At 41.2% G+C, this 24948-nt stretch overlaps 1 protein-coding gene across 4 annotated transcripts in view; it reads right to left on the bottom strand.

The window, feature by feature from the left end:
• CHD7 (chromodomain helicase DNA binding protein 7) overlaps window positions 1–24948 on the bottom strand; it is a 177975-nt gene that overhangs the window by 56895 nt on the left and 96132 nt on the right. For all 4 annotated transcript variants that reach the window (XM_081070843.1, XM_081070846.1, XM_081070844.1 and 1 more), the window contains 4 exons: window positions 21868–22298; window positions 7682–7823; window positions 2561–2698; window positions 1362–1427 (listed from right to left, as the gene is read on the bottom strand). In XM_081070843.1, coding sequence (XP_080926969.1) covers window positions 1362–1427; window positions 2561–2698; window positions 7682–7823; window positions 21868–22298 — 777 coding nt within the window. The remainder of the gene's footprint in view (window positions 1–1361; window positions 1428–2560; window positions 2699–7681; window positions 7824–21867; window positions 22299–24948) is intronic.

Genomic DNA, 24948 nt, shown 5'->3' with positions numbered 1-24948 from the left:
TAGAGTTACTAGGACAAAAATGCAACCTTTCTAATGAGTTAAATAGTACTCATTTCTGCTTGAACAGGTGGGAAATTTGGTTGAGATTTTATCATTTAATTCATCAGAGAGGAAATCCTCATGTTCAAAGAGTCACCAGATAGCCACTCTATATACCCCCCATACCCCCTACAACTCAATTTGAAGAATAGGAAAGCAAACAGTATTGCAATAAAGGTAAAATGATGTTTACAGCTGGTGCAGTATCATTTTCAAGGATCTCCATCTAGATAGCCGTATTTGAACAGTGTCAGTTTCCTATTTGATAAGCATGGGATCTCATTCTAAGTACCATAACTCCTGTATTCCTTGTCTTTCTCAATGGGAAGTTACACTTTGTATACATTTTACTTAAGAAAAAAAATAAACTTATTTCACATGTCAAAATAATAAGGTTGTACTTCCACCCACCTTGAAAACAAATAAAAGGATAAAACTGTGCATTTGACAAGGATTCAAGCTGGAAGACTGACACCTATATCTAAAGGAGACCGCTTTCTAGAGAAACCGAAAACTGTGCTGGAATGTGTAAATGCACCTGAATGTCTATGTAATTCTCCAAACTAAATAAAGCATTTTCTCAAACGAGGCAAGAAGGGAGATGGTTTGGATGAAACTGGGAATCTCCGTCAACAAAAGAAAGTACAGTGTAACTGGAATTCTTCGTCACAGAATATATGTGTCCCTCAAAGACGAAGTTAGCAGACTAATGACAGGTACTGAGAGCTCACCTTTGCAGACCAACACAAATTTTATAATTATTTTGAAGAATAAATAAAAATTACACTAAAAATAGCTCAGTGTAATTACACTGAAAATAGAATTACACTAAAAATAGTTCCACATTTCACCATTACACTGACAAATGTTTTAATTACTTATGAAAAAAATATTATGAAAAGTAAGAGAAAACACCTACTCACTAAAATGATAAACTTCTGGGGGTGGGGATGATGTAAAGGAAGGGCAGGGAACTTTCCTAAGGGAAACGAGGTGCAAATTCATGTTTATGGTTTTTAGGAATGATATTTATGAAAAAGGCAGCCTATAACCCTGCAAGTCCTACACATTTCTTTGAGAGTTTTGAGTTTCTTGCTTACCCTAAATGGTATAATAAAGCACTGACTGTTTGATATATTTTAATCTCATTTGAGGCTGAATATCCCAAAGATTTACATTGGGCTAATACATCAGATAGCATTAGAAATATCACCAGAAGTTTTATTTTCCAATAGTGAAATTTTAAAAGAAATTATAAAGCAAAAAATAATTTAAGAGTCACACATACACCATAGGTTCTGATCACTCCAAATGGCACTTACCTGTTTTTTCACTGAACGACTACTCATGATTTTTTCTACCACTGGACCTTCTGCATCAACAGATTCCTAAAAAGTAAAATAGAATGAATCCATCCAAATGGAAAGCATTACAGAATTGTACACCTGAAATCTATGTAATTTCACTAACAATTGTCACCCCAATAAATTAAAAAAAAAAAAAGAAAGAAAACAAATGGAAAGCATTTCATTCTAAGCCATAAAAGCAAGAAATCATTCCCTCTATACCCTTTAAAACACTGGGTACAAAGTCACCAGTGGGAAACATGATTGAAAAGGAAAATCCCACTCTGCATAAAGGCAAAAGGAAGATCTGTGTTTATTATGCCATGATTATGTGGTTTAATTACCTGGACTAGCATGGACCCCTAAAGCCAAAGAGCATTCAGAAAGTCCAGCTGCCAAGAGAAAATCATCTCTGCATGAGAGCAGTCAAAAATATAACTTTTCCTCATCTAAACCCATGGGGCAAATATACTCATCATTCTGTTATTGGAGGCAGCTTTTATCTTTGGAGGTCACATAAAACGTTACATAACAATCTACCATAGCACAGATTACCAAATAAAATACAGAACTACATTAATATCCTTTTCAATGGGCTACCAGTTTGTTAACTAAAGTGCAGTAAAGGTAAAAAAAAAAAGGGGGGGGGGACATTATCTGTTGTTTTTTTTTTTAAAGATCTTTACAATAACCAACCCTACATTACTACCCGTTATTTTACACAAACTATTTTATCCATCATTTCCATTGTACAGAAGAAAGTATGCCCTGCTGGGTGCTACAAGGCAGTAATTCACAAAGGGGTTTTTCGGGTGCCTGACAGCAGGAGACAAGCATGAGTGGTTTATTCAAGTCCCAGGAGCTACAGCACTGAGTCCTCAGAGGTAAACCCAGCCTCCTTGCGTGCCAGCTCTGACTCTTCCTCAATGCAGATCATTAATTCTCCAAAATTATGACATATTACATATCAATGTATAAAGACACATTTCAGCGAACAGGGGTTTTTAAAGAGATACCACTGAACAACACATTTCCCATAGCATGTCAGCCAACATGAGATAAATGTCCCCCATCTCAACTCCAATGCTTCCGGTGAACTTTTCGGGTTCCAGTTACAAAATTCCCAGTTGATCCTTCCAAACGCATGCGCAAAGCACCCCAATGTGGCCTCTAACCTGCTGCTCTGACTGCGAGGTGTTTGAGGGGGAGTCTCTCCCGGCAGCGTCTGCATCATCTGCCTCCTCGTCAGAAATCTTGAACTCCAAGTCTTCAGTGTACCGCTTCCTTTTCACCTGCCTGCTGGACCGTCTCTTCTAAAACACAAAGCCAACAAAGGGAGTTTAAAAAGCAATCACTGATGCGCTTTAGAACTTCTAAGAATGGTGAGGTGGATAGTTTTAAAAATTAATCGTAAAGAAAAGCTGGTAACTTTAACCTTGTAATTCACGTACGAGACGGAGATCGCAGTGGCAACGGCTACAATGGAAACAGAGGATGGGGGGGTGGGGGGGACCGGGGGTGCGGGATGAGGCTCTGAGGTCAGCTGCCCAGCATGGCTGCAGCTCTACCACGCCCAGCTATCCCAGCTATCAGACCTTCAACTGGGAGAGAGAAATAACAACAAATCTTGTTCCTCACTCAGCCAGTGTCACTCAAATGTGAAGGAAATATTGAAGCTGGGTGATGGGAATACAGGTCTTCATTATACTCTTCTCTCTGGTTTTGCACATTTCAAATTTTACCCATCATAAAAAAGCCCAGAAAAGTGAAGGCATTGGAAGACAATCTGTGTTATCTTCCAATTCTAAAGTTCTGTATTAATACTATTATAATATTATTCTATTTCAGAGGGCTATTTAAATAGACGGTTTGCATTTTAATCTTGGTCCTAAAAGAAAGTCTGAAAATTTCTGAGGAGATGAAGGACTGACCGTTAGCACCTATTATGAATGACTATGAAAAGTAATTTCACTTTAAAAAATTTTTTACCACGCTGATTAAAATGTAAGATTGATAATGGCTAGTATTAGCATTACGGGCAAATGGGTCCTCTCCCACCCCAGCGGTGAAACTAGAACCCAGTAAACACACGTTTGCAGGGCAGTGTGGTCATGTCTATCAAAACGCAAAACATGCCCACCCTGAGACCCATCAATTACACTTCTGCATACATCACATGATGTATCTTCAGAATGTCTGCGAGATAAATTGTGGAATTAAAAAAAAAGCAAGTCATAATAATAAGTAGCTGATAATTCTATTTAAGATAACAAAAAACCCTGTTATCTGGATCATCAATAATGGAAGCCCCTCAAGATAGACACTGTATGTCACGTTTACTTTATGACTCGATGAATATTTGCTAAAATATGAATGTACAATGTATATGTTTTCAATAACAGAAAAAATATGAGAAGACGCACAACAAATTGCTGCTAGGTGTTCTGGGGAGCGGGGGTGAATGGAGCAGAAAGGGGTTGGGCATGTTTTGTTCAAAGTAAGTATGTTGTTTGACCTTTCTGATAAAGAATTAGTTTTGTCATTTAACTAAGAATGGGGGGGAAATAACTTTTTCAATAATGTGTTTGTGATAAAATCTAAGATCACTCTAAAATGACGTGCTTTAAATCGCTGACAAATGCAAGATTAAAACCTATAGATGAGTTCACAAAGCACAAAGAAGAAATAAAAAGAATAATGAGGAAAGTTTAACACTTGGATGAACTTTTTTCTAAGAATTATGAAATCAAACTTTTAAAGAGCCTGGAGATGGTACAGGTGGAAGAGTCCGGCAGCAAGAGGCGCATCCTCACCATGTGGACCCACGGAGGGACGGGCACTGTGCCTAAGGGGCTTGTGTCAGGGCCCACAAACCCTGCACCTGTCTCAGTCAGAATGGCTGATTTGTACTAAGTCTGTGCTCTCTGCTCCCAAACAGGAGTGTGAGGCAGCTCACAACACAAACTCAGTGTAATACGACCACCAACTGGGTTGTTCAAGACTGAGCTCCTCTGGTTGCTCCTCTGACATCCCTCTTCAGCCTTGTCCAGAACAACCAATTCCAGGTTAAGATGGGGCAGAAACCAGTGCAGATCCTGCCATTTGCAACCCTTCCGCACATCACCCAGAGTTTTACCTTGTGGGGTCTGGAGCTGAGTGTCTATGCTTAAATGAGCCTGGACTCTTACTGTGGCCTTAGCTGCACTATGTTGTGAACCTCAGTTTCCTGGTCTGCAGGATGGAGTTAATGATAGTCACCACCTCATGAGTAGACTATAAAGATCACATGAGGGAATGCGTTTCCAGCATTTAGAATAGTGCATAATACATAGTAACGCCAGATGCAATTAGGAGGGTTAAAGTCATCATAACTAACTCCACCTTTCCAAAGAAAAATCAGAAAGCAAAGAGAAGACAAGGCCCAGCTACCTTGTACAGCTTCCCTTTTCTCTTCCCAAAGCTGACCTAGAATAACTCCTGCTCTTTACCATCCTTCACTTCTCAACCATCAATTCCTTTAAGATAGAAAAGGCTATTAACAGGAACAATACTTTAATATTGTGAAATTTAGCATATTTGTATTTCACTTGATATATCCATTTAACTAAATTGAAATGGATTGAACTAGATTTTCATCTTTATGTCATAACTGTAAGGAGTAATGTGTTACTAATGATACATCTGTGATGTTTTATCAGGTTTCTATGGTTGGGGCCACAGTATTCTCCCAGCATAAGTAACTAAATACCCATGTATAAATCTAAGATAAATCCACTTTACATTAAGTCCCATTCTGATATTAAAGAAATGCTCCAGTATAATAAAACACAAGGCTTTTCTTTTTCAACACATTTCTGTATTGGTGGATATAACTTTTAAAATGTTAAGTTTCTCTTCGTATCAACTTTGTGTTATAAATCTATGCAATAGTGATGGGGTTAGTTAGTAACACATACGAGGTCACTTAATAAGAGTAAAAAAACCAAAATACAATTAGAATTCAAATTTCTGAAATCTCTAAGTGTTATATGGCTTCTCTCTACCTTCTAAATAATAATTGAGTTCATTTATTTTGGGTATCAAGGTTCCTTTTACAATATTCCGATATAAAATAAACTCATTACATCACATGCTTCTGTTATGGTCTGTTAAACCATTACTATTTGAAAGAATAAAAATGAAATGTCAGACTACCGTAACTCAAAGCTTTTGAACTGATGCTAAAATCACAGGTCAACTTGTTCAACTTGGATTGCTTTAGAAAAGTTACTTATAGCTAAAGTTAGCTTTTTTAGAAAAAACCTTTTATTTATTTAGGTGTGTTTTTCCAGGACCCATTAGCTCCACGTCAAATAGTTGTTTCAATCTAGTTGTGGAAGGCACAGCTCAGAGTGGCGCCCATGTGGGGATCGAACCGGCAACCTTTTGTTAAGAGCACCACGTTCTAACCAACTGGGCCAACCAGGCTGCCCTAAAAGTAACTTTCAAGTAACTGACGTGAAGATTTCAATGTTTCCACGGTCTCACTGTCATAGTACTTCAAGACATAATTTTGAGTTCATTGAAAGTATATGGCATTACTAAACTTTAAACAAATCAATCACAAAACTAAAGAACTTTAACTCTAAGCCTTTTATGTATGTGCTAAAGGAAGAAACACAATAAACAGCAGTCAGTATCACTTCCTGTGTCAGAGACCCCAACAAGGCCTGCCTTCCACATCAGACCTACTTGTGTAGCTGTCTGTAGTAGCTATTGAACACATAACAGTTAAGCATTAGCCAATTACAAAGGATGACCAACGTTCATTTGATTAGCATTTTTCTGTAACTGAAATGCAGAAGGGACAAAAACACCCAAAACAGTAGTTCATAAAGTCCATTTGAATTTGTTATTAAAACAAATACTTTTAAAAATCAACAGCGATATGTGTGAAAGAACAGAATTTTCTTGACTTGTGTGAATAAATCCTCTTAATATTGTCCAAATACTATTGTCATAAAGATCCTAATTTAAGCAAACACAATTAGGGAAAAAAACCACATTGGGCATTAAACTGAAATTCAAAATCATTCAAATACTTTAGTTTAAAACTCCCTAAGCAATTGAAAAAAAAAAGGTATCTACTTACCTGCCCAATATCTTTTCACTGCCATGTAAAATCAAAGTAAATTACAAACTTAACCCCAACTGCCAAAGGTATTGTTATATTAGTTATAGAATCAAAGCAAACCAAAACACATTCATTCTTAGTCTCTCCCACCCCCCCTCCAGGTCCTCTTAGATTGGGCCACTCGGTGAAGGTACAAATATCCAGGAGTTGTACCAGAAACAAAACTATCTGAAATTCATTAGAATAGAGCTGCATACGGCAAATATTTTGTTTCGAACTTTTCAGTTAATTGGTAGACATGTAGGCAGAAAGTACTCAGTGCACTGAATGACTAGGAAGAGTCAAGCAAGCTTCGAGGGGCTGGCTTCCTATTGCAGCAGGACTCCTCGGTGACTGCTCCTTGATAACTTACATGTCATTCACAGAGGTTCCATTCCCAGCCGTCCCAGTGGACCCTACTGGCATGCTTCCAGGGAACATAACAAGGAAATAATTTTTAATGGTCACGTGTAAGGTCCCTTACCTTACAGTCCAATCAGTGAAGGCAGTGCGCTGTACACACAAGAGCCTAAATGCCTCATGTTTATTGCAGGGCTAGTTTTTCAACTGATTGCTATGAAATTCTCCAGAAGTCAGGAGAATGGAACACTGAAAAATTCTGTAGCACTGCTATCCAGAAAGTCACTAACATGTTTACAGAAACTTTGGTATTCCGTGAATATATCTCAGCTCTGACCATCGGATATCAGAAACCTTAAGACAAGCCATGGATTACATCTTGATTTTTTTTCTTTGGCAAAATAAAAGAACTGACAAACCAGCCAAAATTCAGAGACAACTACATATGTGAATGAAGCTTCAAATGAACCAATATTATTAACAATGTTAATACTAATATTTACATACACATCAAAAGTTACATTTATAGAAATAAATGAAGACTTGCAGTTTTACTTATCCCGGAATCAAAGATGGCAAAAGCAAAAAGTCAGGAGTTTAATTTCACATAGCACCCCCCCACCGCCCCAGCTCTCATCACTATGGATATAATGTTCCGCACAACAATAAAGCCATCTTTAAAGCAGCTCTATAACAAAGACAGGGGAGGTCTAGTGTACTTGATATGCAGCTAAAGTTACCAATGCTAAGTAACCAAGGCTCGGGATTAGAATAATGATATTACCTGAACACCTGGGTCCTCATCTTCTTCAGGAGGAGGAGATGGTGGGGGCGTTTTGTCTAAGTCTGAATTTTCAGAACCTTCTGTTTTTCCCTTGTTGACCTTTTTCTTCAAAGCACTTGCTTCTGAATCAGGTTTCTTATTACTAGAATTCAAAGTGGATCACTTAGTGTTCACTTTTTAATGAGGTTTTCCACATGCCCCATGCTTTAGATTTCCCACATTCATATCCCCGAAGTATCAATGACAATTGATAAATCACTACATGTTGGCCATTTATAGTTAAATGGTACTCTCAATTCAGTTTTTATGGCAAAACCCCAATTGATGACCTTCAGCAAATACCTGACCTAATTAAAAAATTAAATGCAAAAACTCCTAATACCGGACAGAGTACATTTGTGCATTAGACAATGCAAAAATTCCTGCCACTACACCAAGCCATAATGAAACATCAGATTAAGTAGTTTTGCTATCAAGTTTTTAAGGTGCACAGTGTATTTTTAAAACTGTCAAGAAAAACTAAATATAACGATAATTTCTGTGCATCTTTTGCAGATATTTATAAACACTCCCATTTAAGTCTTTTCTTGACCAGTACTATTAGTGTCCTCTTTTATATCATTCAGCCCCATTTTTATCTAATTTACAGTTTTTAAAAATATAAACAATTATTTGGCAAATTCCTTTTCTACAGAATTTTAATTCATGCTGTGTTCCTAACTAAACATAAGCTTGATTTTGGTGCTTGGAATTTTGTGAAGTAGTCACAATAGCCTTTTTTTCCAAAAGCTAGGTCTCTAAATTAAAAAAAAAAGAAGAAGAAAAGAAAATCTAGCAAAGTGAGCCCAATAATTAAAGTACATGTTCCGTAGTATGTTTTTGTCAAAAGTTAAGATTTGAATATTACATAAGTCAAAAGACAAACTCTACAAAAAAAAAATTTTTAAGCTTACTGTCATCTTTAGAATGTTTACCTGACATTCTTTTAGTGTGCGCACTTAGTGTTACTACCTTCCATTTCAATTTTAAAACCAGCCCCAAGGTTTTCTAATATCAATTATCATTTGTTATCCAACATTTAAAATAATCCAACCTCAGTAATGATTATATTTACTATTTCTAGAGAGCCTAAAATTCTAATAAAATTTGAAAACTAAAGAAAGAATTTCAAAATACTTTAAAAAGTTTATTTATTGAAGTTTGTAAATTCCTAGCTAAGTATGCTGATAAAAGGCACTAAACTGCGTTTTTTTCAGCCTCAGCTACTACAAAAGAGGCCAAGACATCTATACCCTTTTATTTAAGTAAAGCACGTCACATAAAATATTCCAAAAGTTTTGTTAATATAATTAAGTATCCATCAACACCTAAAATGTATTTTTGTAATAAATAAAATCTTTGATAATTTTTCACATTATTTTTAAATACTCAGAGCTTATTTTTATTTTGTTTCATTAACATTTTAGTATAGTCAATAGCCACATAACTTACAAGTCAAGAGTATAGCAAATGGCAGTTAGGTTTAAGGAGCTCTTTTTATTTAAAAAAAAAAAAAAAAAGGCAGTGTCCTAAAAACTTGAAGTCCCCAAAAGATCCATGAAAGAATAATATTTTTTAAATTAAAAAAAAGAAATCCATACAACAGCTCCTCATCCAACTGTCCTAGTGTTTACGCTACACATGGACAGAAGTCTCCCCCACTATGAGGCTCCATTTCCAGCATTTATTTCCGCTCTAACTGCCACAAATTATACAATACTACAGCTGAACGCTGGGCCCCTTCCCTTTCATCTGCACGCCAAGAGCAATCAGATTACCCTGGTAACCAGCGGTCACATGACCAGCACCTGCTCTTTTGGCTGGATGCCACTGACTAAAGCCATCTGCTTCCCTCAATCAGCTTTCAAACATTCTCAACACCTGCGCTGCAGTGTTTTGTGGTTTCTTTTATCAAATCAGTGCAAAACTGCTTCCAAAACTTTACATATTTCTCAAATTTGTTTAAATCAGAGGTAGGCCTGTCACAGAATTGGACCACTGCCAGGTACAGTAAGTTGGCAACTAGGGCTTTTCACGGTGACCTCTCTGTACCAGGGCGAAGCACACAATTTGGTTCAGTGGGGTTAGTGCACCCTGTGCGAACCGTCCTGTAGGAGTAAAGGGCTCACCGTCTTGAAGCCCACCAGAGCCCAGGTTTGATGAAATGTCAATTTACTGAAGGAGAGAAGTGCTAATGGTTTTCCATCTGCCCTTCCCAAGAATGAACTGCGTGGAACCTCCAAGACTGCTAAAAGTTGGACAGGACCTCTCCAGATGCTCAGACAAAAAGCCTGTAGCCAAGGGAAGCACTCATCCCTGATCTGATTACTGACAGGTTTCCAAACTCATTAGACCCTGCACTGTCAATGCTGCCCAGACACAGAGAAGCATTTCCACACCACAATCTTCTCAGGACACCAACGCACAGATCAAAAACTGGCTAAGTCAAAAATGTTACAAAACCTTCAGTGTTCCCTCAGAGACATTACTACATCCAAGGACAAAATGGAGTTATTTAAATTAAATGGCTTTTGCTACTATTTAGCAATTAGCTAATTTGGATTCTCAACTACATGTTATATAAAAACTGTTTTGCCTCCAAAAAAGCCAAAGTTAGAATTTTTCTGTTAACAAATGAGGGGCATGCAGAGTGGTGGTTAAGACCCCTGACTTGAGTCAGACAGACCTTAGTTCACGTTCCAGCTCTGTCACTTACAATCTGTGACTCTGGATAAGCACTTAATTTCCCAGAGTCTCAGTTTCTTCATCTATAAAACGAGGTTAGTAATTATACCTTCCTCCTAGATTCGTTACGAGGTTTAAATGAGATAGATAATGGTTGAAAACCTTGGCAGTGTCTGGCACAAATGGCCAACATCACACACATCTGGAAGAAAAGCAGCTAGAAACGTATTCTGGGAAATCTGGGAACATACAAGGTGTGATCGAAAAATACAGTGAATGTTCAAATAAAAAAAACTGATTCCTGTAAAGACCCACTGCCATTAATCCCTGTCAAAATACTGCCCCTCGCTTCTAGCACACTTATCCCATCATTCTTGCCACTTTCTATAGCAGTTCTGGAATTTCTGATTCGTGAGTGTCTTTAGTTGAGCTGTCATGGCTGCCTCGATGTCCTGAATCATTTTGACTTTGGGGAAGAGCCAGAAGTCGCCTGGTGCCAGCTCCAGTGAATAAAGTGGAGGAGGACACACTGCAATGTTTTTATTTGACAGAAATCGCCGTATACCGGAAGTGATGTGACATGGAGCGTTGTCATGATAGAGGATGAACTAAAGACACTCACGAAAGGGAACTTCCAGAACTGCTTCAGAGAGTGGCAAGAACGATGGGATAAGTGTGTTTAAAGTGAGGGGGACTCTTTTGAGGGGGATTAATGACAATGAGTCTTTTACTGTCATAATTATTTTTACTTAAGCATTCACCATATCTTTTGATCACACCTCATATTCTCTGGCTGTGGCTCCGGCTCACTTGGGCCAAATCAACTGCAGAGAGTCACGGACAGGACCCCACTTCATCATGGTTACGTCACCGACACAACATGAATAAAAGGAAAGTCCTTTATCAACATTCCTCAGCACCAGCCAAGAGCACAAACGAGCAGGTAATCCTAAGGGCCACTCCTCGCCGTGCCCACGACCACTGTTTTAGTTCAGAAACGTTATGACTTCCCACCTTGACTATTACAGCTGCCTCCTTCCTGCCTCGTCACCCGCATAATCCGCGGGCAGTAACCCACTATCAGACTACTGGAGAAATGACACATACTCCAACATGCACAGTCATTATTTAAATGTAGTCTTTATAACGTCAGAGCCAAAACATAGCCACATAGACATTCCTCTTCCAAATTATAATTTGGGAAGCTGGAATGCACAAAGAGGGCAGCTTTTCCAGTTGGGCAGGAGAGCACGTTATTAAAAAAGAACATCCCTTAAACCACCACGACGGTATTGAGGATGAGGCCACAGAGCTGCCTGGCGCAGACACAGAACCTTGATGCACGTCCCACAGCTGCCATGAGGGTTACTCACCGGCCAATGCGACCCACGAGTGAGCATGACAACAAAGTGGGGAATGCTTTCTAATTCTGGATCTGGAGGGCCTCAGCTATAGAGAAATCATGTCAGCCCTCGCTCCTCTCCAGAACCTGCTCTGCCTCCCACATTTCCTAGCTCAGTGACATGGAACAGCCACCCAAACACCACCCACAAACCCCTCCTCCACGTGTCACCAGACTGACCAGCTGAGATGCGAACCTGATTGGATCACCCAGCTTCAGCCCACTCCCATACACACTGAAGTATAAGCTTCTCAGCACTGCCACAGACTGTCTGCGGTTTCTGCAGTTGGCAGCATTAATCTTATTTTTCTACTTTTCCCAAGTCCCGTGCGCTTCATGCTGCAGACACACAGAACTAACTCTCCTTAAGGTGTACACTTCTCTCTCCTACCTCCACTTTCCCCCCAGTCTACTCACCTGCCACACTCAGCGTGGACAGCATTCACTCACACAAGCATTTTCTGCCCACCGCAGTCTGGAGGAGTAAGAGCCCTCTCCACCCAATGCCTCATGATACCCCACACAAGGGATATTTAAAAGGCACAAAACTTGGTGGGAACGTTACTGCAGTGCATTAAAACCAAAGCAGTGTGTGTGTGTGTCTTTCTCCAACTATCCTGGAAGCTCAAAAAGAGGAGAAACTGTCTTTTTTTTTCTTTGTGTTCCTAGTGCCCAAGCAGGTAGGTACTAAAAATGTTAGCTGATGGGTTTAACTAAACAGTGCAAGTTACAGGGGTAACAACAACACGCATACAAAGCCCCTACTATTTGCCAGGCACTACTCTATAAAGTGCTTTTCTCATTAACTCATTTAAGAACCCCACACACAGCTTCTATCTTTATTATTAAACACCTATGATGTTCAGTAAACCGAGGCTAAAGTATTCCCCGAACAGAGCGAACCTTAGCAATTTTTCAAAACCCGTGTATCTATGTACTTCCCCTCCCTCTGCACAAGACCTTTCACTTCCCGGTCCTTATCGCCCATCGTTATTGGTGCAACCGAGATAGAGCCACCCACTCCTGAAGCTGGCTGACAGCCCTTGTGATCCATCCTGGAGGGAGCACGTTTTTCTGGGGATGGTGCTGGTGGTTTGAAAGGCCACTGTCCCGTTCCCAGCTTTTCTCTCGCGTTTCGTCATAAGAGTGGGGGCACACTGGTGGGCAGCTGGATGTGCTCAGGGTCTAAGCTGAGTGACACGTAGGTCGCCTCTGCTGCATCAAGCTCTGAAGTCCTGCAACTGCCCCCAGGGTGATCAAAGCACACACCAGTGTGATGAGAATTCAAGGAGAAAAAGCATTAGGAGAACACAAACTCTATATTCAGAGAAGAGTGCCTGTCAGGGGGACGGACACTGTACGACACCCACCGTAAGGAAGGATTGTCAGCTCATGGCGGCGGGTGACGACCGCAGTGGGCCAAGTGGTATCGCCTGAAGTGGGGCGGGGTGAGCTCTCCCGAACCCAGATAGAGTGCATAGATAGTAACTAATTCTGTGGGGTGAGAAGGAGGGCAGGCTCTTTAAAGAAGGCTTTATGCAAAAGGACAGAACTTACTAGAAAGCCAGCTAGCTAGCTGCCCTGATTTATTGCAAAACAGAATACAGTTAAACACTGATCAGCATCAGCCTAAGGATCTAAGTCCTCGAAAGAGAGTTTGAAAAGGAACCCTTTTATGGGAACAAATGTGATGAGAAGAATATGGTCAGTTAATGAAGACATGTGGACGGTGGGAGTGACTTTTCAGTCACCAGACCCTTCAGATGGGACAAGTCAGTGGAGATTCTCATCACATCGGGGAAAATCAACCCTGAGGCTTGGGTCATTAACATGAATCAGATTTGTTTTCAGGGACTCAAGTGAAAATGTCACACTATAATCTTTTAGAAGCAGAAACATATAGCCTTATGTTTTTTATGCACAAAGGGCTTTTTAATTAAAAAAAAAAAACTGAACCTAAAGGATAAGCAAGAGAGAGGCTCATAGCATGGGATGTTTGTTCATACTGCAATTCTACTAAGCTGCTGTAATGAAATACGTAATAAGCTGTCACAGTCAAGGTCAAGGGCTCAGTGCTGTAGACAGAAAATCACCAACCCTCTCGGTGTAGGCGTATAAGAGTCTCCTCTAAATTTTTAAACAATGAAAAAGAAAATTAAAAGATAAAGAGGCAAACTGAAAAACAGACAAGGTAAAGTACTAAAAGTTTAAAAGGATCAATTAAGGCAACATGAAACATGATACATCAGAAGGTAAAATTAACCCAACAAAACAAAAATTTTAAATAAAGTCCTAAGACTAAAATGTATCTAACAGCTAAATGTGAATACAATAAAATGCAGACGACAAATTAATGAAGAAAGAGACAAAACAAACCACATGACAGATAATAAATCCAAAGGTCAACACCACACAAAGGGACTCGGCTCCCCAGGCGAAGGCCCCAGGAGCCTTCAGCAGACGCTCAAATGTGTGCCGTTCTCCACAAGGGAGCCATGGGCAGAGGGCATCTGGGTGGGATGGGGCTACAGGAGCCAGAGCTGGCAGAAGGCATCTGGGTGGGATGGGGGTACAGGAGCCAAAGTCAGCAGAGGGCATCTGGGTGGGATGGGGGTACAGGAGCCAGAGCCGTGTGTGACCCCTGCACGCCTCTTTGCCTCCACACAGCCTCTGGGCGCTCTGAGTCGCCCAGCCTGGGGCCCACACGTGTCACTCCAAGCAGGTTTTTACCACCAGCAATTCCTAAAACTCCCCTCACAAATTCTTCAACCTACACTTCTAGCTGAGAAAGAGAAAGGGGTTGAGAAAAGAGAGAGAGAGAAGGGGAGGAGATCCTATTTTATTTCTGAAAAACAAACATGATTTCAGTGACAAATTACTAATACTTTGTTTTTTAAATTCACTGAAAGTAGCTTTAGAGGATGGAACACCTCGAAAACAAACAGCGTAATCTAAATTGTTGCCTTACGCAGCTCTTACAGCATCAAGTACTCCCTAAGTACATTAACTATGCTAAATTTTCAGGAAAGAAATAGCAAAGAAAGTTAGAAAAGATACAGAAACCTAATTCACTTTCATTTAAAAATGTATATTTCAAACTCAACATGCTTCACCATTACCTTTCACGATCAAACTTCCCAAGGGTGAGGGAACTGAGGGTGAAACAGGTTGCACGCTCAGGCCGAGAAGTGGTGGTCCCAGGCCTGGGGCCAGAACTTGTGCAGGGCCCACATCCCGTCCTGGGACGGCCCGGAGGTGTCTGGCCTCCTCAGGAGATCTCCTGAGGAGCCCAGCACTGGTTGGGCCTCTGGGGTGTCCTTCAGGCCTCTGAAATGGCTCCTGGTGAGTGTCTTCTGTCACGTGGGATCATCCCTGGGGGCCTTGCAGTCACATTAGGATCCTGTCCTGAGGACAGCTACAATGCTGACCATTCTATTTAAAGAAGAATATTTTAAAAACTGAAAGAGAATGTGCAGCTGGAAACTCTCCTGAAAGAGCCAAATCCATTCTTAGTTATCGAACATATTCTAGAGGTAAAAAGGACTCATCGTGAAGTCAAGAATTATAAAATCAAAAGGCTACTGAGTTGTATGGATTGATGTAAGATCTGCCAGGGGGAACACGGAAAAGAAGTGCAATTATCTGAGCACAGAAACCTAACAAAAACACGGGGCCTTTGGCTGCATGGCACTGGCTGGCAGTTGCAGACAACATAAAGAATTGAATAAGTTAGACATTATTACAAAACTGATGAAAAAGGAATGCCTCTCAATGTCCCTTTGCTATAGTGTATTCTTCCAAGTGCCAACACTAGGGCAAATATTTGGCTGCTTGTGCTGAATTTCAAGGTGCCACTCATTTATGCACAGCATTCCCATGACCCCGGAAGGGGGACAAGTGATGGATGGCAGTCAGAACCGCACCCCTTAGACTCACAATTATCTTTTCTGATCAGCCAGGGAGTTAATACAACAAATGAGATGGACTGCCCACGCACAGTTTCATCAGGTGCTGTAGGTAGGTGGGGAATTAGAGCAAATGGTAAAACCAACACGGAGGAAGTATCACCACCCACCCTTAACAGGAGAAGCCGAACTGCCACTGAAATTATATAGTTCCTGCAGGAATCAGGGCTACATACGAAATTAGTATTCTAATGCAAGTTCAAGGTGTTGTCTTTCCAATATTTAAAAAAGAAAGGAGAGAGGGAGGGAGAGAGAGAGAGAGAGAAGGAGGGAGGGAGGGAGGGAGGGAGGGAGGGAGGGAGGGAGGGAGGGAGGGAGAGAGAGAGAGAGAGAGAGAGAGAGAGAGAGAGAGAGAGAGAGAGAGAGAGAGAGAAAGAAAGAAAGAAAGAAAGAAAGAAAGAAAGAAAGAAAGAAAGAAAGAAAGAAAGAAAGAAAGAAAGAAAGAAAGAAACAGTGCCCTTTTTCTTAATTCACACTCTCCATTTCCCTGTTTAGCATTTGAAAGCTAAAGCCACATAGACCTCTCTGTAAAGGTGGCTGAAGTGAAGGCTGGCATTTCCAGATGCCTGATGCTTATGGTGGTTTCCACTAGCATCCAGTGACTCAAAGGGGCCTTTCTCCAGAGGGAAGACAACTAGCCAAAACCTGTATATATCATGTGACAAATTTTGCATTTGTACAGAACTCCATGCTTTTCAAATGCCATTTTGATACAGACATTTTTAACATTTTTTTACAAATCAACCTATGGTTCCTTCTGCTCTGTATCTTCCAACTCTAACCTCACACCCACGTGTACCATGGCAACAATGTGTGCTCCACCCTAAAATTCGCCTTTAAGAAAGACTTCAAAGGACTGTGTCTCCAGAAAGATCCCCCTTCACATGCTACTGCTGCCCATGGCCTCCTCACCCCTCAACTTTCATTTGATGGGGACAGTGTGAGTTGAAAGTGGGAACTACATCACCGTCTCCCATGGAAACCAAAGTGGCAGCGGGCCACCACTTTGAAGTGCACTGCAGCTCACTGGACGGGCAGGAATACATTTCCAGCAGGCCCAGTATGGTCCACTCCCGCATCCAGCGCAGAGCACGGGTTGGCGGAACTTGCATTTAAGAGTCGATGTTGCTAGGCATTCTCTTCCCCAATGAGTCTAAACTGAACCGCATGAAGTCAAAGAGACCAGGGTCTGTATAAAAAGCAGCTGACAACTCTCCCTCCCTGCTCACTCAGCTGACCGAAGACAAATCAGACAGGAGATGGGCCACAACAAAGTCTGTCACTGGCAACGAAAGGACTGAGGTGGTTACCCTAAAGGAGAGAAGGATTTAGGCTTTAAAAGACCCGACGGGCTCTTGGTCAAAGAGAAGAGAACCTTTGAGACCAGCAGAAAAGGGGGCCCCTAGTCCCATCCCTGACCTGGAACTGGGATTTAATGCACCAGAGACTGGGCAGGGCAAACGAGTGGGCAGACACCCACACACTCACGGGCACTTTTTCTTCCTCGTTTCTCTCCAACTGAAAGGGCACAAAAGTCCATCTTGTGAACACACGTTAAAAAAATCTATACGCTCTTCTGCAGGCACAGTGTCCAAAATACTTAATTCAGTCTTTCCAATTAGGTAGTCTCGCATCAAGACTAAATCAAAGCATTTGAGTAAAGCCAAGAGCAAGAGACTGAAAAGAAGAAAGGCTGTGGTTTAATTTATTTCATTACCTATGTGCCTGATGGGAGACATCGGACGCTCTGGGTTCTCTGTACTTACTGGCAAAACTAGTTTATGGTTTACTTTTGTGTGTAATCTCTACAGAGAAATTTTACATGTATAAGAGCACACTATAAAATATGCATTAATTTACCAAAATATACTACCACTGGGCCTTCTGACTGAATAAAAACATTTCTTGGGTAAAATGCTGACACTCGCTTAGATCACCACTGAGAAAACAACATCTGAAAAGCTAGGCTCCTCAGAAGAAAGCTGCCACGTAAATATTAATGATAGTGATAGTGTGATTTGCAAAAAGTACCTTTACATGTTTTTGGTGTTTTCAAAAATAATAACAGCATTATGTTCATTTTTCAGTTTTAAATATCTTCACTCTTAATTGAGAAATAGCATTTTAGTTTTCGACTAACTTTAGTATGGAGGGTGGAAAAGAGAGTAAGGGGCAAGATATGTTCCTAGAAACTGCATTAGAAGCAACTCTCCATGGCTTCATTTTCCTGAAGCGTCAATAGTCAGATCACAGTCTCTGGCTGAGCTCCCTTCTTTATGTACATTCAAAGAATCTTTATGTAGCTAAATGGACCACTAACTCCTTCAAGAGTCATTCAAAGGAAGCACTTCCTCCAAATTCTCTCTCATCCGACAAGGGCCAGACATACACAACAGAAAACGCACTGAAAAGAATGCAGATCCTCATATTTCAGCTCCACGAATCCTTCCATGAGCAAAACGGCATCCCCTCCAGCCCCCAAATGCCCCTCCAGCCCCCAAATGCCGTGGCTTTTATTTCCAATATTAATTGCCAATATTTGAAAGCTACAAGGACACCTGGGGAGAGCACTGTAAACAATGGGCAGAAAAACATGTTTAACACAAACAGGAAAGGGGGAGGGAGAAAATACACATTTCTCACAGGAAAAAACAATGTGGCCCATTCGTCTCCTCATTAAGACTTTAAGCATCTTTTTAAGACACGCTGAACATCTTTTTCTGTTTCACTACCATTCTATGTGTCAGGTTTTGGGCAAATTCTCTGAAGTTCTCCTGTACAAGCAAGGCAAATATAATTATATTTTGGTTGCCCAAAGGGCCAGGTTCACTGGGAATGGCCACAAATTCAAGCCTCAGCCACTTTGTGGACTGAAGGAGAATGACAGATACCAGCGAGGACACCAGACAGGCACACAAGAAAACCCGCCACATTTTCTCAGGCCCTTGATTACGGGGTGTGCATGATGCAGAACAAGCTCTGTCCCAGCCGCAGACACGGTGTGGAGCCAGCCAGACCACCAGTGGGTCACTTCCGTCACCCCCTGCTCGAAGGACAACACGTTTGCTTGTGGCACCTCCCCACTGATACGGCGACAGGCTACGCCACGTTCTTCACTGCACCTCTGTGTGTTCCCTCTATTTGAGCCCTCTGTAGGAAAATTATTTTCTATATAAACAAATTCATCAAGTTAACTTACTCAAGGATGGAAATAACTGGTATCACATAACATTTTACAAAACAAAATTGCCACTGCTGTATTCCAGTGCTGAAAAGCAGACTGCTATGGCAATTCAACCCCGGTACTAACATAACCCAAACCCCCTATTACCTTCATCACTGCATATTCAATTTACATAATTATTCTGCTATGCTATTCAGAATTTACATGTAGTTGTACGCACTCTACTTATCCTTGCTTCGGGATGCTGGTTCTTTTCTAGACGTAGCAGAACAATGAGACCACAATCCAACACACTCTATTCATGTGACCAACAGAAACCCTGTGGCTCAACAAAGTAATGGGCTGGTTTGTTGACCTACTGAAAATCTGTGTTCAGTTACCATACTCTTGGACAGCCATCCCCATGGACAACAGAGAACCCTCTCAGGAATGTCCTCGCCACACTGCATCGATCAGCAAGTGGCCCTACAAGTGGTCAAGTCACCAGGACCCGACTCGCGCTGCCACCTCTGCGTGGTCTCCTTAGTCTCTGGGCCACGTGACACCAGCTCCCTTTTCACTCGCAGATCTCCACATTCAACAGAAGAGAGTTCCATTCAAACCGCTTGGGGCAAAGCAACTAGAATCCACAGGGGGCGCGGACTGAGGCTATCAGCCAGACACAACGGGGGTAGGGGTGTACTAGACTTTCTTCTCAGGAGAAAATAATCATGTGCCCGTCTTCCTACCAAAAGCACTTGACTCTGGGGCAAAACCATTACTCAGATTCAGCCATGCCAAAGACGTCCTCTGCACAGACGACTCAAACTTCAGGACGGGCAGCTCAGGGCACGCAAGCAGGGCCTGAGCTGAAGGTTCTGCTAATGGGGGAAGGCAGGTCTGCACCTGCACCGAGGAGGGCCGCGACCCCGCAACTCACCCGGATTCCATGCCCCAAGTTCCTAACAGTTGTGTGCGCTGTTAGGGATGTGTTAGTAAGTGTCATTGTTAGCTTCAGCATTTTAATATCTTCCCCCAATGTATTCTACAGGAGATAAGGATAAGCTGAAGTGTGTTTTTAAAGATAGGGCCAGTTCAATGTGGACTCAGAGCTTGAAGGAATATATACGTGGAAATTTATGACAAGATCCACAATACAGTGTTTTTTTTTTTCTTTTTTATCAATTTTTACCATTAGGAGGTAGATTCAAAAAACTGAGATAGAAACTGAAGGCAGACACACCTTTAGGCTAAAACTAGCCTTGGTGCTGTATTTTATGAGCCTTGAAAGCTTCTTTAGAACACAGACTTACATTTTAAGCTAAAAACAAAACAAACAAACAAACAAACAACATTCTTTTTAGATTTTGTTTCAATGTTTTTCTCCAAAATAAGCACATGCTTCCTCCTACCAAAAACTCAGATTTAGTATTTAAAATATTTTTTAAACCCCTCCTAAATCAGACTGTCATTCTAACCACGTCCCCCTTGCTCAGACCCCTAGCACTTGACACAGTGCCTACAAACAGCAAGTATTTAATGAACTACTTCTTAAAAAAATGAAAACAGAATCTGTAAAGGGTTGTGGGTTGAGAAGAGTGTTTATAAGGAGAAAATAATGGTTGGCAATTAAGAGGCCACATCATGAGGCATCAAAGAACGTTCATGAGTAAATGCAAATATTCATTTACCAGTAAGATTGAGTTATTGAATATAATTCAGTTATTTTGACACCATAAAAAGTACTGATGGCAAAGATTTTTAAATGACTAGTGTCAAGCTTCCAAAAGACTACAGAATAATGTATTTGGGGTTGCTTAGCTATTTTCAGCAGGAAGTTGAAAACGCAAGTTTGTTCTTTCGCTTTGCAGCAGCATGTATCTACAGCCACAGCAATCCCCTCCTGTCTTTGTGCCCCTTGCATGCACGCACAGGAAAGGTGCACAGGTCACGCGCTCAGAGAGATCACATCGAGCTGTCAGCCGCAGAGCTGAGCACACATATGTACATGCACACGTCGGTATGCATATGCACATGGGGCAGGAGGCGGAGCGTGTTTTCTAATGGAGTTTGCAAACAGGTTCAGATTAACCAAGTCTGACCATACTTCCATCTGGAAACTATATTTTCTAACATGAGCCATATTCTGAAAAATAGATTCAGATGTTTGGAATTGGTTCAGAACAGTTGTAAGAAATGCTCAGTACAAATGAAAAAAATTAGTCTTCAATGTCTTCTCCTCTCAGCTTTTCTTACAGGGTAAATATGCCTTCTGGGGGGCCAGAGAGTTGGTGGGGGAAGTAAGGAGGGGAAGCATGGAGTGGAGCAGGCTATTTTCCTAGAACCTAAACTTCATGCTATTCTTGAATGCATATCTAATGGATGGATAACTGCCATTTGATTTCTCCCAGGTTGCCCACTCGGATTTCAGCCCTGCCCCTGGAAGCCTGACTCCGCCAAGTGGACAGAATTAATTCTCCTGTTTCAACTTCTGGGAATCGAGCTGAAAAGCTTAGTGAAACATAGCAACCTGTCCTGCTTCTATAATCCTTCTTTCCCAGTTTTGCACTGTCACCAAAAATGAGGCTGCTTGGTCTACGCTTACAAACAATTACGCTGGTAATCTGGTTCTGTTTGTTAAATGACAAATTTTCACCAAAAATGACAACAAAGTGATTTTAAAATAAATAATTTTTATCCAGTAAAGTCTAAAAGGTACCATCCAAATCAACAGTTCATAATAATCAAGTCCTCAATTTAAGAACGCATGAAAATGGTAACGTTTTAGTCTGGATATTAGAGAGAGAAGCTCAGCAATGGTGGCCACAGTCCAAGGTCCCTCTCCCCTTTCCCACCCCGGTTCCCAGGCTGCCACTGCGTGCTGCTCACTTCTGAGCTGTGTTTGGTGGCGCTGTTTCTGTGGACTGCCTACCTTGACTTTTTGCTGGCCTTGGGTTTTGGCGTGGTGGTTTTTGCTTTCTTTTCCTTTGGCTCTTTGGGAATCTTAGGGGTTTTCGGGGTCTTGGGTTCCTTGGGCTCTTTTTTCTCCTTGGGTTCTTTCGGTTCCTTCGGATCTTTTTTTGCCTTCGGCCTTTTCTTTTTCTTTTTTTCTTCTTGAGACCCGTCTAGTGAGTTCCTATTTAGTTCTTGATTATCAACCCCACCGGGGAAGTCGTCTTTACCAAAACTTTTACTGGAATCCTCGGCAACAATGTGGTTGTTTTTCTTTTTCTTCTTCTTCTGCTGTGGCTGCTGATCTATCGATGGCAGGTAATCATCACTCTTCACTAGCTGAGTGTTCGGTCCACTAACCTGAGTCATATCCGGCACTGCTTTCTCTAGAAAGGGCTCCGATGGAGAATGCTAAGAGACACAAATAGGAATTGAAATTAGTCTATCATTCCTCATAGTGAAGAAAGGAACTGAAAGTTAGTGGCTGTTTTTGAAGTTTACTCTGTACTCAAGGTAGCAAACATTTCACCAACGATACCATTGTAAAATCTATTACTGTCTCTCATCCAAGAAAAGCTATTTCTTTAACAAGAAAGCTTTTAAACAAACAGAGTAAAAAGGGGCAACTTAGTAATACAGTGTAAAATTTAGTTCAAGAAAAAAAACAGTTCTCATTCAGCTAATGACACTGTCCATTTTCTTAAAGCTTGTGTAGAAAATGGTGAATGACAAAATAGTAGCAAAAGCTAAACCATAAAGAATGAATTTGAATGGAATTATTTTCCCCATGTGGGAATGGGAACTCAAACTAAAGACATATAACTAAGCCACTTTTAAAAAGAACCAGTGGACTGAGCCCTGCAAGATTCAGGCACTGTGCAAGTTTGAAATCAAAGTGTAAACGCATCAGTCTTTTAAGTACAGGTCATTTCTCATTTAAATAACATTAAAATGCCAAATTGAAGGCACATATCCAAACTTAATTACTTCGAATTGGTAAAATTTCTTATACTAATATAAAATTAGTCTTTATATTAGACAGTATTTTTCATAGGTTATTAAAGCTTCACATTTCCAAATTTCATTGAGGCAAAGAGAACCCAAACAGTCAACTTGGCATGCCTTGCAGATGTTTGACCCACACTAGGAGCCTACCCGAGATGGTCGTAACTATGGCAGAGAACACCGACCACTGGGATGGGAAGCTCAGTGGTCAGCTGAGATCAGGGACAGTGACTCTGCCTCGCAGTTCCCAATCCAAACCAGGGCAGGGTGGGGTGTCATCTCCACTGTCAGTTATGACAGCGAGTGAACCTTTACATTTCAACGAGATACTTGAAAATGTATACTTGCAAATGCTACTCATTTCCCTTTTCATGTTCTCCAGACACTTAACAGTAACTATAATATCAACAGCAGCAAGGACAGCTGCTAGTGTTTCATGAAGAATCTTACTATGTGCTGAGTACTTTACACCCCTGACACCACTCAATCCCCACACCAGCCCTGAGCGCTAGGGATGGACACTGACACTAAGATGCAAGAATGCGCCAAGGAGTTACGGACGTGACAGAACTGGGGCGGGCATCAAAGCTCACGGCTGCGGAGCCCACGCCCCACACACCACCTCCAAATCAGGAGAAGGCAGGGGAACTCAGGTCCCAGTCTGCACAGGACTCGCGAGTAACTCAGCTATAGCTTACCATCAGCAAAGTACTACAGATTAGATTCCAATACAACTGGCATCTATTTCATGCCATGTCCTCAGCTGGGTGCTCTTAGGAGTTAGTTCATCTGAATCTCACAACAGAAATGTGATCATCTGTCCCCATCCTTCCGAAAGAAAGTAAAGTTTGAGGAGGGTATGTGACCACCCAAGAGCACACCACAGGGGACAGAGCAGAGATTTGAGTCCACGTTTTCTAAATCGTATCTTCTGCCTCTGTTCATCTCCGGAAACCTTATACACAGGTAAAATCCTGGGGAAGGCTCCACAGGTTTCACTTGATTTCCAAAGATTTGGTGACCCAAAAATCACTGCCTGAAAAGATGGTAGTTATACTGTTTCTACTAAAACTTACCGTGCTTCCCCCAAAATGAGACCTAACCGGAAAATAAGCCCTAGCATGATTTTTCAGCATGACATCCCCCGAACATAAGCCCTAATGCGTCTTTTGGAGCAAAAATTAATATAAGAACCAGTCTTATTTTCAGGGAAACACGGTAGCATGGTTACTAAAGAAACCTACATTCAATCCTGCACAAGTTTAAGAGAGAGTCCAGAACTATGAGGTGACAGATAAAAATTCTAGTCCAGGCCCTGCCATTAGCTTTATTATCTGGTGGAAATCTTTTCACTCATCTGGGTTTCTTCCTTCGTCTGCAAAAAGAAGGGTTTGGGTTAGATGATTTGCAAAGTCTCTTCCAAAATCCTATGGTATTACAAAAACTTAAAATACACATTGCCCTTTCTTAGTCACACTGAGAGAGAAAGAACCCGGAAGAGTGAGGACACATAGGAAGAGAGAAGCAAGGACAGAAGTCTGAGGAGGGACTCCTGGCTGCGAGTCCACATGAGCGGATTCCACACAGGGACAGCCAACCAACCAGACACTGAGAAAAGTCACCCTGCCCTTAGTGCTTCTCACACACTCTCAAAAGTCACCCAAGGTACTGACCAAATTACCATCACCAATGAATGGGATCTAACTGCTTTGTTATATTTAAGTTACTGAAGTCCAGTTAATTGTTACATATTATTTCCTAATGTAAATCAGAAGGGAAAAGCTGTATCTTTTTGTAAGGGACACAGAGATCAAACTTATTTGGGACAGCTATTTTTCAGGAAATGGGAGAAAAAGGATTTCCTGGAAAGGGAAGGAAAGAGGAAAGTCTACAAGTAAACAATTCTTAAAGCTTAGAATGGTGAATTAATTCCAGGTATGAATTAAGTATGTAATTAAGTATGTAAGTATGTAAGTATGTGCTGCAATGACTCCATAACCAAGTATCGTCTTCTACTGAGAGATGCCTGGTACACACTTATGAATTAGAAAAAACA

This window comes from Rhinolophus hipposideros (genome assembly GCF_964194185.1).
Source record: "Rhinolophus hipposideros genome assembly, chromosome: 13".
NCBI classification, from domain to species: Eukaryota; Metazoa; Chordata; class Mammalia; order Chiroptera; family Rhinolophidae; genus Rhinolophus; species Rhinolophus hipposideros.
Note: the sequence above shows the minus strand (reverse complement) of the source record. Positions and strands in the feature narration are given on the sequence as shown.